Below are 18,009 nucleotides of genomic sequence, written 5' to 3'. Positions count from 1 at the left end.
GTCGTCTATATACGGCAGCCGGGTGGGGAGTTGGGGACTGGGAAGTGGGAACATGCACGCTTGTCGCTTGCTTGCCTCGCCGCGCTAGCAAAAAACAGAAACGTCTGTCAAAAAACATTATGTTTACAAACAAATAAAATTTATATACTCAAAAAGCTCCAAAAAAATATAATTAATAAATTAATCATGACAGCACAAGTTATGTGTTTAACATCATCTGGAGGTATTCCATTATTTACCAGAAAAAAAGGAGAAATAAATGCAGTAAATAAATCTTGAATAAAAAAATAAACAATAAACAATTTAATAATATAAATAATTTTTGTTACAGATGACATTTACAAAAATGGCATCATTAAATGGTGTACAAATGTTTTTAAAATCTCAAAATATAAAATTAATAAACACACTACTACCAGACATGACAGTTGTATGGAAAGAATTTGCTGATTCAATAACATTAATAACAATAGCAAGTGGTACAACAAAATTAGTATTAGATAATTTTTTAAATGCTGTATTTAATTCAATGATATTTGTTGCTGGTATTGATGAAATTAAAAATCCTCGTAATATTGAAAAGCTAAAAAAAGAATTACGTAATTGTTATTGTATTGTTGATAAATTATTGGATTGTCTTGACATTGGTAATAGAACAATTGACATTGATTTAATAAATATGTCAAGTAGTATGATATGTTATGAAAAACAATTGTTAAATAATTGTTTAGATATGTTAATGGAAAATTTAGATTCAACATATGGTTGTATATTAATTCATGGTTGTATTGCTACAGCAACTCAAAGTTGGCTTAAACTTGATAAAATTGAAATTAAATTATTAATTATGACTGTGTTATTGGACACTTCATGTACATCATGTGATTTGCCAGTATTTTTACCAAAAATGAGTCCAAATATTGCATTTCGTCTTGTCTCAATAATGTTGATTAAAGATGTACATATTTTAGCACTATGTGGACCACATCCAGAGCTCATAGAAATTGAAAAATTAACAATACAATATTGGAAAAATCATGTTGATACATTGAGAATTGCTGAAAAAAATTATCCAAAATGTTTACCAATTGATTTAACATTGGATCCAGCTATACTTGGTCTTTTACTTGTTGATATTGATATTGGTAAATTTATTGTCAGTAGAAATTCAAGTCAATTGATAAATCATCAAATTGGAACACATAGAATTGATATATTAAAAACATTTTGGTATGAAGCTGTTGAACCATTTTTAATTGATCATAAAAATGAAGATTTTGATAGTGATTTTGTTGTTAATGATGAGGATGATCAGAAGCATCATGCTAAAGAGACATACTGGTGTTCAGAGTATCACAAGTGTCATGCATTAAAAGATAATAATAATATACTTTGTGTTCTTTATACATTTTCAATACCTAATCATACAATGCGACTGATAACATCAACAACACTTAAAACTTTAACAACTGATAAACAATTATTATGGTAATTTGTTAGGGGTGTTGATATAAAATTTATTTATCATGTTAATGTTGGTGCTGTAAGTGGAAATGATGATGGAGCTTTTATATAAATTAATATTTAAAACAAATATTTAATTAGCAATATAATTTATTATTTACAACGTGTAAATTAAAAGTTTGAAGTTTTGATAAATTATTATTTTTAAATTGTGTATACATATAATTACAGATTAACAATTGATTTATTTTTTTTTTCTACTATTTTCTTATATTTATCTAAACTAGTGATCACATTTTTTTTTATCTTGAATATAAAATCAATGTTTAATTATAAAAACAATGACATTATAAAGTGTAAATTATATATTTCTAAAAATAAATAAATTGATATTTAATTTTGATGTTATTTTATTAATTTATAACTATGATATGTTATTTTTTCGATTTTTTAAATTTACAACAAGAACTGTGATATTATCCAATGATCCTCTGTAATAACTTTGTAGTGTTAAACTTTTAGCACCATAAAATGGTTCATGTAGTCTTTCTTTAACAAAAGCAACAGCTTCTTCATTTGTAAATGTATCCCATAAACCATCAGTTGCCAGAATAATAAACATTGGATCATGATCAGTTAAATCAAATGTCAATATATCAGGATCAGCTATAACAAGTTTTTTATCTTTAAGAGGATAATCACCAAGTGCTCTTGATGTTGCTAATATTCCAGCAACTCTCCAAACTCCATTAAATGTCACAAGACCACCAGCTTTATTTATCCTTTGTCTTTCTCTTTGCTGTATCATAAAAATAAACAAATCAATCATTAAAAACATCAACAAAATGAACAAAAAATACCCGAATGATTTATCAAAAAAAATATCAACTAACCTGTTGTGGTTTATGATCAAATGACAATGGTATTGCATTACCTTTATTATCACACATAACACCTCTTGAATCACCAACATTTGCAACAATTAATTTATTATTTTCTACAATTGCAATTAATGCTGTTGTTCCAGCAACATCCATATTTTTTTTAGCAGCTTCAACTAGCAATCTATCAGCAGCTAATACTTCGTCATTTAATATTTTTGAATAATTAATTTTTTTACCATCAAAATATAATGACATGTCAATATTATAATTAAAATTATCACCTGGTTTGCTTGGTCTTACCTCTCTGGTAATTGGTCTTGGCAAACTGTCTAATTTTTTTAATAATTCTGGATCAGTTATACCCATATTTTTCATATTATCATCAGTCTGTGATACAGTCTTACGAAATGATAATTTTTTTTTAACATCATCATTATTTAATTTAACATCTTTGATATTATTTATTGTTAAATTATTATTATTATCTATTTTAATTGGTGATATACCATTGAGCATATTAGTAAGTGTTGTTATTTTTTTACTGATACTTGGTATTAATAAATTTTTGGCATAATCAGCAGCAAATTGTCCACCATGTCCATCAAATACAGCAAATAATGATACACCAGTACCACTTATATCATCATTTATAACAAATCTATCTTCCATGTGTGCACGATGTCCTTGAATTGCAAATGCAGCAACGTATTTTTGTTTCAATTCCCAATTTTGTTTTTGACTATTTGTTCCACTATTTCCAACGAGAAATTGTAGCTTTGAAACCTTTTTGTAAAAAACATAAATAACAAAATTAGATTAAGGTTATTTTATTATTATTTTTAATATATACCTTTGAGCTAGTTTTTCCAAGTGTATAATTAATTTTTTCAAATAATGAACGACTCCAAATATCAACAGCATTGAGATAAAATATTATGAAAAATAATATTGTACAACAAACAAGTATTTCTGGTCTCAATGCATAAATACGCATTATTCTCCAAAAATAACCAAGTGGTGTATTTGCACCAGCTGTTAAACTTGTTGGTAGACCAACTGCAAATTTTGACAACAGCTTCATGTATGACATATAAGTCTAAACAAATAAAAGATAACAATTTATTAGCATTAAAAAAAAAATAAATAAAACAGTTTATTTTTAAACTTTTAATATCATTTTTATTTTGTTTAAAAATAGACAGCTTATACGTATGTTTATTTTTAAACATTGTTATTATTAAACAACCAAAAAAAAAAAAAAAATATTATTTAATTTAGATTATATCAAATAACAAGTAGATTATATTTTTTAAATAAAAAAATATTTACCTGGTAAAGTACTTTATCCTCCAATTCATCGTCCATGTCAATAATTTATTTATTTTTAATTCAGTGTTATTCAACAATCAACACACCGTGTGTAGGTGCTAGTCAAATGAATAAAGTCAAAAAAATAATAATAATAAGACTCAAAAATGATGAAATTAAAATCCAAAAAAAAAAATATTTTTTTCAATCACATGGCACGTGTTTCAAATAAATAAATTAAATAAATAATAATTATTATAAATGTTGATAATTAAAAAATATAATAAATTATTGATTATTTTATAAAAAAAAATTATTATTTATTATTTGTATGTTAATTTAATTATTAAACAATTTTTTCTTGAAATAAATTAATTTTTAGTCAAAATTTTTTTTGTTTATATAAATTGTTATACAATATTTTGCTATTATTATTATTATTACATGGTTTTGTTTGGTTTTGTTCAGTTTTGTTGATGATTCATTCATTGATATTTGATAAGCCATTACAGGTGGAAGCACATTCGCAAATTCGATTTTTTTTTTTTGGACGAGGTTCACGAGGAACAACGAGGAAATAGGAATGGAGCAAGTCAGTACGTTTTTTTGCCGGTGATGACGCTTTTGCTACAACAGTTCCCTGGTCACATGTTATTTTTGTTTACATTTTTTTTTTTTTTTATTTAGTTTGGATATAAATCATTACATTATAGTGAATACCACTTTTTAATTTGATCAAATATCATGAGTCATTACGCAAGATTACGTAGATGTAAAAAATTACCTAAGTATAAAAAAACATGTTGGAAAAAATCTAAGGTTGAAAGTCAAATTTTACCACGTGCCTCTAACAAAATGGATAACCAGGTTTGTACAAAACAACTGTAGTCACCATATGTTTATAGATTAAACATTAAATAATAAACATGGATTATTTTTTTTTAGAAATACTATCATGATGATGCCAAAAAAACGACGATTGATTTTGTTAATGTTGATTGCCTGATTGAAATATTCATGTATCTGCCGGTACCTGAAAGACCAAAAATTGCTTTGGGTATGATCATATTATAAATTATAATATCAATAGGCAAGATTGAGATATCCCAGACAACTTTACTTAGACAACTAACTTACTTTGCACGGTATTTTTCCACATAATAGTAGCACCACAAATCCCTATGATGAAACCGGCAAAAGAGAGGAGGATTTCCTACAAGAAACGAATAAAAAAACATGTTGTCTGGGATATCGGAATATCCTCTATCAATAGATTGATTTTTTAAAAATTATTTCGTAATGACAATGAATTTTTTTTTTTTTTTTTTTAGTATGCAAGAAATGGAAAAAAGCTCTCGATTATTGTTGGTCGAATGTAAACAAACTTGAACTAACTCATTGGGAATATAATGAGTGTCCAAGTTATTTAAAAAAATATCCAACAATCGATGGACAATTTAATTTTTTAAGTTTGCTGCTTGATAAATGTGGTCGTTATTTAACAGAATTAGATTTAACAGCCCATAATCATTGTAATATAGTACCAGTTATAAATGAATCTTGTCCAAATCTTGTAAAACTCCGGTTAAGATTCAAGTATAATATTGAACATAAATTATTAGTCAACGCCTTCTCACGTCTATGTAAACTAAGAGTATTAAAAATTATATTTCAACATACTAATAATAATGAATACATTCCTGTTAATTTAATAAATTCATTGAAAAGCATTGCTGGTACATTAACTGAACTGAGTCTATCATATTGGGACAAAGAAAATCTTTATCAAAGCTTGAAAATCCCAAAAACATTCACTCGTGTAAGTTAAATCTCTTACAAAAAAAAAATTCAAAAAAATAATCTTTTTATTCTTTACATTTACTCGATTAATTGATTAATATTTTTTTTTCGCAGGTTATTCCTAAGCTGAAGGCTTTGAAATCAATTGAAATGAATGGCGTAACAATGGATAGTAGTATATCCATTCTTCTGGAACAATTTGGGGTATTAGTCATAAGTTACAATAATTCTTACCTTAACAAGATTAATCGCTGCGAAGAACTGTTTAAAAATATTGAGCACTTTGATTTATATAATTACGAAGTTACAGATGATTGTTTATATACTATAGCCAATTGCATGAATTTAAAATCATTGACGATGAGGTGTGAACGGATAACCGATGCTGGTATAGTAGCTATTTCAAAGATGAATAATTTAGAAAATATTCGCCTTCGCGGCTTTTGTCACGTCACTGATTCTTCAATTGGATTACTCAAAAATTTGAAAACTTCATATTTACCATGGAGCAATAAAATTACTGACGTTTCAGTCACGAAAATTCTTGAAAATTCTCCAAAGATAGAGGTCTTTTTCATTGTAGAATCACCACTTGTAACTCTTAAATTTGTCAAAAAAGCAGCAGAAATAGCAACAAATCGAAAAACAGTATTGCACTTAGGAATTTCATTCACACCTGGTATAAAACAATATGAATCGCGATATGTAGATCTAACTCTATTGTACCCATATTTAGAACTAACTAGCCCATTCAATTCATCAAATCGAATTATGTATATGTGGAGAAATATGATTGATAATTGACAATGAATTTTAAAATAAAAATAAACAAATAAAATCCGTGGTTATTTAAATTCGGCTCTTCATTTGGCCAAAAATAATAATAATAAGACTCAAAAATGATGAAATTAAAATCCGAAAAAAAAAATATATTTTCTCCAATCACATGGCACGTGTTTTAAATAAATAAATTAAATAAATAATAAAATTAAAAAATATAATAAATCATTAATTATTTAATAAAAAAAAATTATTATTATTTAAAATTTAAAATTATTATTAGTATGTTAATTTAATTATTAAACAATTTTTTCTTGAAATAAATTAATTATTAGTTAAATTTTTTTTGTTTAGGTATACAAATTGTTATACAATATTGTGCTATTATTATTATCAATTATTATTAAATAATATTATTATTATTATTACATGGTTTTGTTGTTGTTGATGTTGATAATTTCATTGATATTTGATAAGCCATACAGGTGGAAGCACATTCGCAAATTCGATTTTTTTTTCTTTTTTTTTTTTGGCGTAGAAAGAGGGGATCTAAAGACGTAAATGAAATTCCACAAGATGGCGGTCATAATTCCGACCCCTGGCAATATATTTGTGTCTCATTCTATCATTGATTTTTTTTGTTGTTTTTATCCTTGTTTGCTTGTTTGTGAAAAGCTGACGCTACCTAAAACTTTGTACAAAGTTGTCCCGGCCAATCGGAACTTCATACATACGAGAAAATTAAAGTTAAAATAAAAAAAAAAAAAAAAGGGGAAATTACACACTGACGTGTCCCCAAAACGTATCACTTTGACTGACTTTGGCCATCATCATCATTATTCTTGTACAGCAACACTGAAAATTACACGCAAAATATTATTATCAAACAAAAAAAAAAAATTATATATTTACTGCAAAATTAAATAAACTTTCGAGTGTTTTTTTTTTGTTTCTTTATATTATTATTTGGTTTTTTTTTTTTTTTCGATAGAAATTGTGATTTTTTCGATTCGCCATTTATTGAAAATTAATTGAAAAAAGTTTTTAATTATTGTGATAACATCATGGCTTCTGTGCTCAATAATTTCATGAGATCATTCAACAACAGAATGTGAGTATTTATTTTTAATTTTCACATGATTAATCATGAAAAAATAAAATGTAAAATATTGCCATGTAAATTGGAGACACCATGATGAAATATTTTTCATTCTCCAAATGGATATTCCAGAAATTTCTCTGGATGATGTAACAAAAGAAAAAAAAAAAATGAGCAATACTTATTTATTAATAAATTCTTGAATTAATTACTAATCAATGACGTTATAAAAAAAAAATAAAAAAAACAACAAGTCACCTCATTTTTTTTTTATCATTCTGATAATATTTTTTTTTTTAATGATTATTATTCAAGTAGTTAACCTTCCATTTTATTTTCCTGTTATAAATAATACATATATTTATTTAAATAAAAAAAATATCAACTGCCAATTGATAATTAATAATTGTTTTTTATGTTTTAATTAATTATTTTAGTGAGGCACCAGTTCAAAAACATTTGAAAAATGTTTATGGTGCATTGGCATTATCAACAGTCTCAGCAGCATCTGGTGCTTATGTACACATGTTTACTGATATGTTTCAAGCAAATTTATTGAGTACACTTGGTGCACTTGGTCTTTTGATTGCTTTGAGTATGACACCAGATAATGGAAAGAATCAAAAGTTACGTCTTGGTTATCTTCTTGGTTTTGCATTCTTGTCAGGTCTTGGCCTCGGGCCACTTTTGGAAATTGTTGTTAGTATTGATCCAAGTATCATTGTAACAGCACTAGTTGGTAAGTTTAAATAATATTATTTATGTCAACCAAAAAATGTCAATAATATAAATTAATTATTAATACTTTTTTGTGTTGTTTTGTTTCAGGTACAACTGTTGTATTTGTATCATTCAGTATTTCTGCATTGTATGCACCACGTGGCCAATGGCTTTACCTCGGTGGTACTCTTATTAGTTTATCAAATGTTGCAATTATTTTGGTACTAACAAATATCTTCATGCGATCAACTTTAATTTATCAAGCACAATTGTACTTGGGACTATTTCTCATGTGTGGATTCATCATATTTGATACACAACTTATTGTTGAAAAATTCCACATGGGTAACAAAGATTTTATTGCTCATGCACTTGAATTATTCATTGACTTGTTCAGAGTTTTCCGTTATCTCGTTGAGATTCTTACTATCAAGGAACAAAATAATCGTAAACGCAAAGAATAATTTATTCATCAATGTTTGATATGACAATGTGGTGTCATCAACATTCAACATCCAATAAAAAAATCCATAAAAATACTTAATGGTCTTCATCTTTTCTGATATTATACTTTTAAAATTCATATATAAATTATTTCAAAGTAATTATATACATCAAATATAAACATACAAAAAAAATATATATTAATTTAAAAAAATTATTTGTTTATACTTGATAAAAATTCTTCAATGTGAATACAATAATATTTCATTAAGAAAAGAATTTAAAAAAAAAAAAAATTGCGTTTATTTATTTAATGTTAAAAGAAAAAATAAAATAACAAAACAAATAATTTATTTTAATTATTTGCTTTATCTATTTTTCTTTAAAAAAAAATATAAAAAATGAAAAAAAAAAAAAAAAAATACAATAAATCATATTACTATATATAATTTATAAATTACTATTATTACTATTATTATTATTATCAAGGTTTAAAAAAATAAAATTAAAAAAAATTAATATTTTATTTCTTAATTTAAAAATAAATTTATCCATTGTAAATCGTAATAATGAGTGATCTTTTTTCATTAATTACCTTATTGATAATTGACCTTGAAAATAAACAATTAAAATTTGTAAAAAAAAAAGATTATTTTTGTTTATTTTCAAGGTCAGTCATCGAAATTTATCACACAAATTTGTTGGACGTTTAAATTGATTTTTTGTTTAATTATTTATTAATAATTTTACGTAGTAGTTTATTTGTTGATGGAAATTTTAATATTTAATTTTTCATGTCATTATGGCGAGGGACATGTGCCACGTCATTATCTAATTTTAAATAAATAAATTAAATTAACAAATCGATATTTTTGTTTGGCTTACAAGTCTGGTAAAATACAAATTTATTTGTGTGATAAATTTTGATTAGCAACAATTAATATTTACATTTACAGATAAACATTTTTATATTATTTTTGGACAAAATAATCTTGAGGAAAACATGGCCAACAAGGTTGTTTATTAGTAAATAAATAAATAAACAAATTGGGTAGACAAAAAAAATATTTTATCAAATAATCACACTTTATTTAATATGGATATACAAACTAAGATTGTTTATTCATTTTTATTATTATTATTAAAACTGTTTTATTTGTTTTTTTTTTTTTTTTTACATACTGATTAATTATTATTATAATAATAATGATTTTCTTTTCACTTCTTCCATACAATGAGTGAGAAAAGTTAAATTAAATTTAATTAATTTTACAATTTTTTTTTGTTTTATAATTTTAAAATTGTTAATTTAACTATCAATCAATTCATGCATTCAATAGTTGTTATTGTTTCATTTTAAATGTGACAAAAATTATTTAAAAAATGACAATGAAAAATTGCTATTCATTTACAATATTGGTGTGACACAATATTTACTGTTACTGATAATAAAAAAAAAAAAAAAAAAAAAACAAATAAAAAATTGATAGGAAATGTACACATTCTCAGCGAGGGGGGACAATTTAATTTGGAGACCACAAACGCAATGACATTATATAATGATAATTTTAGGTAATTAAAAAAAGAAAAGAAGAAGTTAAACGCAGTGACTGCCTCGAGGAATATTTATTAAAATTAATAGGGTCGTTGACGGTCTCGGTCCCTGTCGCCTCGTCTGTAAAAAAAAAACCAAAACGAAAAAAATGATAAATGATAAATAAAAACATAAAATTCAGCTTCTTCTTTTTTTTTTTGTAGCTTTTTTTTTTTGTGTAGAAGTTAATAAACTAACCCGCCGCCTCCTCCTCCTCGCATTGATCGATTACCGCCTCCTCGGCCACCACCGCCACCACCACCGCGATCTCCTCCACGAAAACCACCACCTCCTCTTGATCCTCCTCTTGAATCACCACGTCCACCCCTGTCATTTCTAAATCCACCACCTCGTCCACCACGATCACTACCACCTCCACGTCCACCACCACCACCACCACGTCCACCTGAGCTTCCACCAGCTCCTTCAGGTTTTTGACTTTTGCACAAATTGCATTCATCACGCCAGGCAAAATTTGTATTACCACAATCAGCATTTGGACATCTAAAAAAAAACAATATTAATGAAAAATATCATCAACAAGAATAAGCTAATAGTTTAGCTGTTAAATAATAATTTAAATTACCTCCAGTCACCACCACGTCCTCCACTGTTACCTCCATCACGACCACCACCACCACGATCATCATCACGATCACCACCTCGGCTACCACCAAATCCACCACGACTACCACCACGTGAACCACTACCTCCTCTTGAACCACCACCACCACCTCCACCTCCACTTCCTCCAGTACTACTACGTCCTTGCCAATTACGTTGTGCAATTTGTACTTTAATTTTTGAACCCTTAAAATCTTTTCCATCAAACCATTGAATTGCTGAACGTGCTGCATTTTGATCATCATAAGTTACTGTTGCTTCACCTTTTGGCTTGCCAGTATTTTTATCATTGTAAATCCAAATTTTTGGCTTATTTGTTCGTTTATCAGTCTGTATTATTAATAAAATTCCAATTAGTATTCATATAATTATTAAATTTAATTATTTTTCGTACCTTTATGATACCAATTGCACCAAAATGCGAACATATTTCTTCTTCTGATATTGATGGATCCATTCCAGATACGAAAATTGTGTCTTCTTGTACGTACATGCCATCACTGTTGGTGTTGCTGCTGCCACCACCACCACCACCTCCTCCATTGCGATCACCATAGCCCCCTGCAACGCATTCACAGTTAGATTTATCAAACAATAATAATATAACACAATTTTATTTATCTTTTAAAAAATAATACTCAATTATGTAAAAAAAAAAAATAATTTGACTTTATAAAAAACGAGTGAATTTAATTTTTTTTTAAAAAACAATTATTATTATTTTTCCCCGAATTTTTTTTTTATAATTAATTTACTATTGTTGTAAATTATTTTAGCACACATATATATTTTTTTTTCTCTTTTCATAAATATATAATTATCTCATTAAATGAGAGACCATAAAAATAAAACCAGTGATGATAATAATTAATTTTTTTCATTTAAAATTTTTTTTTTTGAATAATATTTTCATTGTATCATCGTTACTCTTCATTGGGTCAAGTTGACATCCTAATTACCTTATTAAATTAATTTCATTTTTTTTTTTTTAAATTTAAAATACCAAAATAATTTGTTCTCAATTTTATCCATGAGAGTAATTATTTATAAACTTTTTTTTATATATTTACACCGCCTGCCTAAATGTCTATTTATCTTTACACATGTTTTTATTATTTTTTTTTTTTCAAATACTTTTCAATAAAAAACACGACGTTAATATTTAAAGGGAACACAAGGTTTCAACTTAACATATAAAAGGGCTGCAATTATATTAAATAAAAAAAATTACCAAAAATTAATAACCTTTTGTTGTTTGTCGTTGTTGACATGTAAATTATTTACCTTTACCACATATTTGGGGAAACAAATTGGACGTCTAAAATATGCCTATCTTATAATTAAATAATTAATTTATTTAAATAATATAACCATGTTGATTTAAAGAGTAAAAAAATGATTGTTAATTTGTATATCGTGGGGGGCAGCCCTTTCATATTATAAAAGTAACCGAGTATTTATTAATAATTGTTTGTTGTATATTTTTTTTTTTAAATAAAATTATAGTGAATGCGTTAATAAGCACCAGATCAGTACAGTACGATCTGGTGCATTTACCTTTGTTATAACCACCACGGCCACCGCCACTGCTAAAACACAGAAGCAGATATACCAATGAGACGACACTCATAGGGGAACAGACTGATCAATCAATCGATGAATTGGCCTATGTTGACTTGCCCACCAACACACATATTATCCTTCTTGATGTTTACCTACTGTCTAAATGTCTTTTGTCATTTGTCATCACATGATTCAACATAGCAATGATAACCCAATTAGTTATCATTCAAATTAACAAGAATTTATATTTTTTTTTTCAATTGTCAGTCAGTAAGTCAAACAGTCTGGAATTTATTCGAAATTGTCATCAAAAAAACTATGATTTTAAACATTAATTGTCTTGATAAATTGTTTGTTAATTTATTCATGTTGTTTTTGTTGTTGTTGTTGTTGTTTTATTATTATTTTTTTGATTGATAATTTATTTTTTTTTTCATTTTTTTTTGTGTGTGATTGAGCTGCCCAGAATCAATACCAAACATGTTTTTGTGTATTTAATATGGACACAGTTTTTGTAATGGCCTTGTTACTAACTTTTTCATTATTATTATTATATTATATTAATATTAATTTTCTACATAACATAAAAAATATAACAACACACTTATAGATAGAAAAAAAGAAATCATTTGCTATGAATTAAAGAAAAATTTTGAAAAATATTAATTATTTAATTTAAAAAAGAAATTTAAAGAATTTATATGTGAAAGTATAAAGTTGATTGATCCAACAAATTAACAGAGTCATTAGTTATGAATTAAAAATAATAATAAATCATTGATTAAACAATTAAATAGCTAATAATTTTGATGTCCTGAGACAAAGCCATTTGGCTGTACGTTTTATAAACTCAGCATTGAAAAAAATAATTAAATAATTAAAAATAAAATACTGCTAAAATGATATTATTTTAAAATAATCATTATAAACTATCCTCAACAATTAACCAAATAAATAAATTATCATAAAAATATATACCAACGATAATTTTATAACACATTTTGATAACAATTATTAATTAAAATTGTCATATAAAAACCTGATAAATTACCTTTGATTACCTTTTGTTTTTAAATTTTCAATTATTATTATTTTTAGTTTGTTTTTATATTAACAAAAACCAGATAATACCTTTGTGATTAAAACCTGTAGGCACACTTCAAACACATTAATGCCAAATTGGCATATTAAACAATTAAATTATTATGAATCAATTGTTTATATTAATCGTCGAGATTAATCATTGATTAAACCATTATTTTTAAAAATCATACATGATTTATCAGCTGATAAATATTTGTCAACAACACATGATTAACTTGTGTTGTTCATCAATGTCATTTGACATTTTTAATTGTTATTTGTGGAATTTTACGAAGCCAACGTAGATGATATTTTTTTTTTAAATATATATGTTATTTAAATAAATGAGTAACTTACTTATATCCTCCACCACCACTACTGGATCGATCACCGTATCCACTGCTTCCACGATCATTGTAGCGACCTCCACTGCTTCCTCCACCACTTCCTGAATTACAAAATAATCATTAGTACATTTTGTGTTAATGATAATTGATTAAAAAATTATTTAATAAAATAATTATTTGCCTCCATATCCTCCAGAACTTCCACGGCTGTATCCACCACTGCTACCTTGGCTTCTTCCTCCTCCATCACCACCCCCACCATAGCTATTATTGTAGCTACTATTACGATCACTACTTCCACCGCCACCACCACTTCCTCCAGAGCTTTGGCTACCAGAATTACCTCCATAGCCACTTTGTCCATAACTTGATGATTGATTGTAATCTTGGGTTCCTGAGTTACCATAATTATTATTATAACTACCATAATTACTGCTTGAATTTGGTGGTGGTGGTTGACTGTATTGACTATACTGACTACCACCTCCAGATGATGCTGGAGGTGGATACGATGTATCCTGACCAGATGAAGGAGGCGGCTGGCTGTACTGACTGTACGCCTGCTGCTGATACCCAGAATACTCTAAATAATATAAATTAAATTAAAATATTATTTAAACATCATCATCATTATTGCTGTTGTCATTTGTTTATGTTTTTATTGTTTGCATATGATTATTTAAACTTGGGGTGTTTTTTTTTCAGACAAAAATAACAATTTTATAGGCTAAAAAAAAAAAAATGGAGGGATAAAAGCTATTGATCGGTTATATGAAAAATATGACGCTAATTGTTTGAATTAAATTATTGTACACTTATTGTTAATTAATTGTTAAATTATATGAGTATTAATTTATTGAACTTACGGCTATCTGACATGTTGATTATTGTTTGTAATTAATATACAATTGTTTATATTTTTATAATAAAATACAAAATCCACGTAATGGCGGAGTAAATTGTTTCTCCGGTGACAACACTGATGCATGCACCCTCACGGACACTGGACACACACCACTACAAACAATATATTTTTTTTTTTTTTTTATTATTTAGAAACAAGCGCTTCGCTGCGTTGCATTTTAGAACTTTAGAATATATACATATATATTTTTTTTTATATAAAAAATTTGAAAATTTATTTTTGTTTGAAAAAAAAATCTACTGTACGTAATTTTTATCAAAAATAATTATTGTTTAATTTGTTGATTTATTTATTTGATTATTTATAAATAATAAAAAAAAAATTGCCGCGTTATTTTCTTGTCTAGGTTTGACTAGGTTTGAGTTCTTATCTATGGGGACCAATCAGGGGCCTCATCGGGCCTTATCGTCTAGCTTTTTCGACAACGGTGAAATTCGCAACTATTTTGCACTGAGGATCCTGAGGATTGAGGACTGAGGAAATATCGTGCAGAGATGCGCACTTCGTTAAATAAAAATTACATTGGGACTTCTTGGGTCCTTGCGACTGCCAGTCGATTGCAGTCTCTTTCTGATTGAACTTTCAAAAGGACCGGTACTATTGTGAGAAAAAATATACCTGAAATTTCGGTAATGATCGATTCGCCACGGGTTTTAATTATTATCCACTTGATCTTTAAAAGGCACGCTTGACTACGATGCTTTTCCGGTTTCTTGCAAGCGCCTTTGCCATTTTGGTCCCATAATTGGTCCCACAAGGGCACCGCCATATTGAAAACGTGTGTGGCTTTTATTTATTGCATCAGGTTCATCATTTTAATTTTAGTTTAATATTGTGTTTAATTTAATTTTTTTTTTTTTCAGTATTTAATCAAGATAGTCCAAGTGGAAGAGTATTTTTCGTTCAATATAAATTAAGTCATATAGTACGAAAAATACCTTCCATTTTGGCTACTATTAATCATCACATTGGTAATTTTTTATTTTGTTTAATATTATTTTTTTTATTTTCAGTATTTAATCAAGGTAGTCCGAATGGAAGAGTATTTTTTCGTTCAATATAAATTAAGTTATATAGTACGAAAAATACCTTCCATTTTGACTATCATTTATCAACAGATTGATCATTTTAATTTTTTTTTTATTTTCAGTATTTCATCAAGGTAGTCTGAGTGGAAGAGTATTTTTTCGTTCAATATAAATTAAGTTAAATAGTACGAAAAATACCTTCCATTTTGACTATCATTTATCAACAGATTGGTCATTTTAATTTTTTTTTATTTTCAGTATTTAATCAAGGTAGTCTGAGTGGAAGAGTATTTTTTCGTTCAATATAAATTGAGTCATATAGTACGAAAAATACCTTCCATTTTGACTATCATTTATCAACAGATTGGTCATTTTAATTTGTTTTATTTTCAGCATTTAATCAAGATAATCCGAGTGGAAGTTTATTTTTCGTACAATATAAAGTAATAGACATATAGTACGAAAAATACCTTCCATTTTGACTATCATTTATCATCAGGCTGGTCATTTTCATTTTCGTTTAATTGTGTTTAATATTATTTTTTTTATTTTCAGCATTTAATCAAGATAGTCCGAGTGGAAGTTTATTTTTCGTACAATATAAATTGAGTCATATAGTACGAACAATACCTTCCACTTTGGCTATCATTACTCATCACTCATCAGGCGGGTCATTTTAATTTTTGTTTATTTATTTATTTATTTGTGTTGATTTTATGTTTGTTTATTTTTTGTTTTCTTTATCCACACGTATTTTGCATCATCATATTACGAAAGACTCGCTACTGGCTGGATCTATGTGGAAAATTGATCATAGTACAGCTAGTATCGAGTATTTTTTAATTGACCTCATCGAAATTTATGTGTTTAATTTGATTTTTATATTTTTCAGCGGATAATCAACTTTAAAAAAAATTGTCCGAAAGGTACACTGACTATATACAATACTAAGCCATAAAATTTACATAATTTTATTGTAATTTTTCTTTAAAAAAAATAACTAAATTCACGATACTCACAACTCTCACAAGTAAATTCTAGCAGACTGAGAATTTACCCACTACCGGTTTTAGAATTTAACCTAACCTTTAATTAATTTTTTTACTGCTGTGTTTACATTCTATTTAAATACTATGCAATTTATTGACAAACAAATAGCGTAATTATTATATATTTTTTGAGGTTAAAGTAAGTGTGTATAATATATTTTGTTGATAAAAAATATAAATAAATAAATCAATAATTTGTAATTTTAATTTTAGATTTGATATTAAATTATTGTCATGAGTTCTGAAGAGAAGATTCTAACAGAAGTACCTAGTAGTTTGAAACAATTAGCATGTCACGTTACACGTGGTTTTTATGCAATTGAAAATGCATTAATTGTTGATAAGATTCAACTAGTAAAAATCCATCAATTGTACATTCTGGACTATTTTATTTAATGAAAGAACCACCTGGTAAGTTATTCATCATCATCATCTAAAGATAAATATATAAATTCAATTAATAATAAATAATAATTAACAGGTGAAAGTGAATTGACTGGAGCAACCAACTTGATGGCCTACTATGGTCTTGAACATTCATACAGTAAATTCAGTGGTAAAAAATTAATAGAAGCAATTGGTAATTTTTTATTTGTTTTAATATTGTTTAGGTAAATAATTTATTATATTTTTTATTCATTTTTTTCTTTTAGTTTTTTGAGATCTGTTATTGATAAACCACCAATTAGAGGAAAAGAATAATTATTGCTATTAACTGGAATGCAACTTTCAGGGTTTCGTTTACATCCTGGACCTGTAATTATCAACTTTTTTATTTATAATTTTGATCATCATAATTTGATAATTATTGTAGAATATGTGGGAATGTAACATTAACTGGTCGAACAATTTTTGTAAATGATTTAACTGATGATAAAAAGCAACATATTGATGAAAAAATATCATCATGTATTCCAGTGGAGGTGAGAATAAAACATTTATATAATTAAATAATATTAACTCGACATAATAATCTAATAATTTTGTTTTTTTATTTTTTTATTTTTAGATTTTATCGACAGATGAATTACCAAAAAAAATTTGTCTTAATTGTGCTAAAAAGCTAAATGACAACAACTATCAAAAAAAACAAATAAATTACTTTTGTCCATGAAGACTAAAAATGATCCTAAAGCATTTGATAGACCAATGAAAAATAAAAATACAGATAATGATAAAGATGATACTGATAGAACAAATGATAAAAATAAAAAAATGAAAAAACATGGTCAAGGTTATGGAAAAAGTGTTGAAAAAATAAATAATAAAAATTCTTCTAAAAAAAGTTTAAGCTTCT

General features: G+C 26.5%; 5 protein-coding genes and 1 long non-coding RNA gene across 8 annotated transcripts; 4 read left to right on the top strand and 2 right to left on the bottom strand.

The window, feature by feature from the left end:
- Nucleotides 1-4: 4 nt before the first annotated feature.
- LOC122848231 (protein fuzzy homolog) lies at nt 5-1,866 on the top strand. 2 transcript variants are annotated; one of them, XM_044146158.1, is made up of 2 exons: nt 5-223; nt 332-1,866. In XM_044146158.1, exon 2 carries the CDS (start codon nt 332-334, stop codon nt 1,490-1,492), a length of 1,161 nt encoding a protein of 386 aa, XP_044002093.1. In that variant the 5' UTR covers nt 5-223; the 3' UTR covers nt 1,493-1,866. The 2 variants fall into 2 exon arrangements, with proteins under 2 accessions (XP_044002093.1, XP_044002092.1); XM_044146157.1 differs by having other exon boundaries at nt 6-264.
- On the bottom strand, nt 1,592-4,139 carry LOC122848227 (protein phosphatase 1L). Its single transcript, XM_044146152.1, has 4 exons — nt 3,678-4,139; nt 3,199-3,444; nt 2,358-3,131; nt 1,592-2,263 (listed from the first exon to the last, which is right to left on the bottom strand). Exons 1-4 carry the CDS (start codon nt 3,711-3,713, stop codon nt 1,889-1,891), a joined length of 1,431 nt encoding a protein of 476 aa, XP_044002087.1. The 5' UTR covers nt 3,714-4,139; the 3' UTR covers nt 1,592-1,888.
- A 235-nt stretch (nt 4,140-4,374) lies between these two features.
- LOC122848230 (F-box/LRR-repeat protein 16-like) lies at nt 4,375-6,289 on the top strand. The gene is made up of 4 exons (XM_044146155.1): nt 4,375-4,523; nt 4,602-4,713; nt 4,988-5,475; nt 5,571-6,289. The coding sequence occupies exons 1-4, from the start codon at nt 4,401-4,403 to the stop codon at nt 6,258-6,260; spliced, it is 1,413 nt and encodes a 470-aa protein (XP_044002090.1). The 5' UTR covers nt 4,375-4,400; the 3' UTR covers nt 6,261-6,289.
- Nucleotides 6,290-6,840: 551 nt separating this feature from the next.
- Nucleotides 6,841-8,594, top strand: LOC122848225 (probable Bax inhibitor 1). Its single transcript, XM_044146150.1, has 3 exons — nt 6,841-7,347; nt 7,773-8,074; nt 8,164-8,594. Exons 1-3 carry the CDS (start codon nt 7,301-7,303, stop codon nt 8,517-8,519), a joined length of 705 nt encoding a protein of 234 aa, XP_044002085.1. The 5' UTR covers nt 6,841-7,300; the 3' UTR covers nt 8,520-8,594.
- A 1,266-nt stretch (nt 8,595-9,860) lies between these two features.
- On the bottom strand, nt 9,861-14,713 carry LOC122848224 (RNA-binding protein cabeza). Of its 2 annotated transcripts, none has more exons than XM_044146148.1 (8): nt 14,577-14,713; nt 13,892-14,293; nt 13,721-13,811; nt 12,275-12,306; nt 11,112-11,278; nt 10,680-11,047; nt 10,292-10,597; nt 9,861-10,174 (listed from the first exon to the last, which is right to left on the bottom strand). In XM_044146148.1, exons 1-8 carry the CDS (start codon nt 14,587-14,589, stop codon nt 10,135-10,137), a joined length of 1,419 nt encoding a protein of 472 aa, XP_044002083.1. In that variant the 5' UTR covers nt 14,590-14,713; the 3' UTR covers nt 9,861-10,134. The 2 variants fall into 2 exon arrangements, with proteins under 2 accessions (XP_044002083.1, XP_044002084.1); XM_044146149.1 differs by having other exon boundaries at nt 12,275-12,303.
- A 2,024-nt stretch (nt 14,714-16,737) lies between these two features.
- LOC122848223 lies at nt 16,738-17,863 on the top strand. Its single transcript, XR_006373448.1, has 5 exons — nt 16,738-16,851; nt 16,926-17,123; nt 17,194-17,292; nt 17,366-17,635; nt 17,722-17,863. It is a non-coding gene; the product is annotated as an uncharacterized LOC122848223 (long non-coding RNA).
- Nucleotides 17,864-18,009: the final 146 nt, after the last annotated feature.

The sequence above is a fragment of the Aphidius gifuensis genome, linkage group LG2, assembly GCF_014905175.1.
Source record: "Aphidius gifuensis isolate YNYX2018 linkage group LG2, ASM1490517v1, whole genome shotgun sequence".
Lineage (NCBI taxonomy): Eukaryota > Metazoa > Arthropoda > Insecta > Hymenoptera > Braconidae > Aphidius > Aphidius gifuensis.
This window is presented reverse-complemented; position numbering and strand designations above follow the sequence as displayed.

Coding starts and splice junctions, on each gene's coding strand:
- LOC122848231 (XM_044146157.1), top strand. CDS start 187: ATGACAGCACAAGTTATGTGTTTAACATCATCTGGAGGTATTCCATTA. Junction 265..331: donor AAAAAGGAGAAATAAATGCA/GTAAATAAATCT, acceptor TTTTTGTTACAG/ATGACATTTACAAAAATGGC.
- LOC122848227 (XM_044146152.1), bottom strand. CDS start 3,713: ATGGACGATGAATTGGAGGATAAAGTACTTTACCAG. Junction 3,132..3,198: donor TTGGAAAAACTAGCTCAAAG/GTATATATTAAA, acceptor TTTTACAAAAAG/GTTTCAAAGCTACAATTTCT. Junction 2,264..2,357: donor TTGATCATAAACCACAACAG/GTTAGTTGATAT, acceptor TTTATGATACAG/CAAAGAGAAAGACAAAGGAT.
- LOC122848230 (XM_044146155.1), top strand. CDS start 4,401: ATGAGTCATTACGCAAGATTACGTAGATGTAAAAAATTACCTAAGTAT. Junction 4,714..4,987: donor AAGACCAAAAATTGCTTTGG/GTATGATCATAT, acceptor TTTTTTTTTTAG/TATGCAAGAAATGGAAAAAA. Junction 5,476..5,570: donor TCCCAAAAACATTCACTCGT/GTAAGTTAAATC, acceptor TTTTTTTCGCAG/GTTATTCCTAAGCTGAAGGC.
- LOC122848225 (XM_044146150.1), top strand. CDS start 7,301: ATGGCTTCTGTGCTCAATAATTTCATGAGATCATTCAACAACAGAAT. Junction 7,348..7,772: donor AGATCATTCAACAACAGAAT/GTGAGTATTTAT, acceptor TAATTATTTTAG/TGAGGCACCAGTTCAAAAAC. Junction 8,075..8,163: donor CATTGTAACAGCACTAGTTG/GTAAGTTTAAAT, acceptor GTTTTGTTTCAG/GTACAACTGTTGTATTTGTA.
- LOC122848224 (XM_044146148.1), bottom strand. Junction 13,812..13,891: donor AAGTTCTGGAGGATATGGAG/GCAAATAATTAT, acceptor TTTGTAATTCAG/GAAGTGGTGGAGGAAGCAGT. Junction 11,279..12,274: donor CCGTGGTGGTTATAACAAAG/GTAAATGCACCA, acceptor AATGCGTTGCAG/GGGGCTATGGTGATCGCAAT.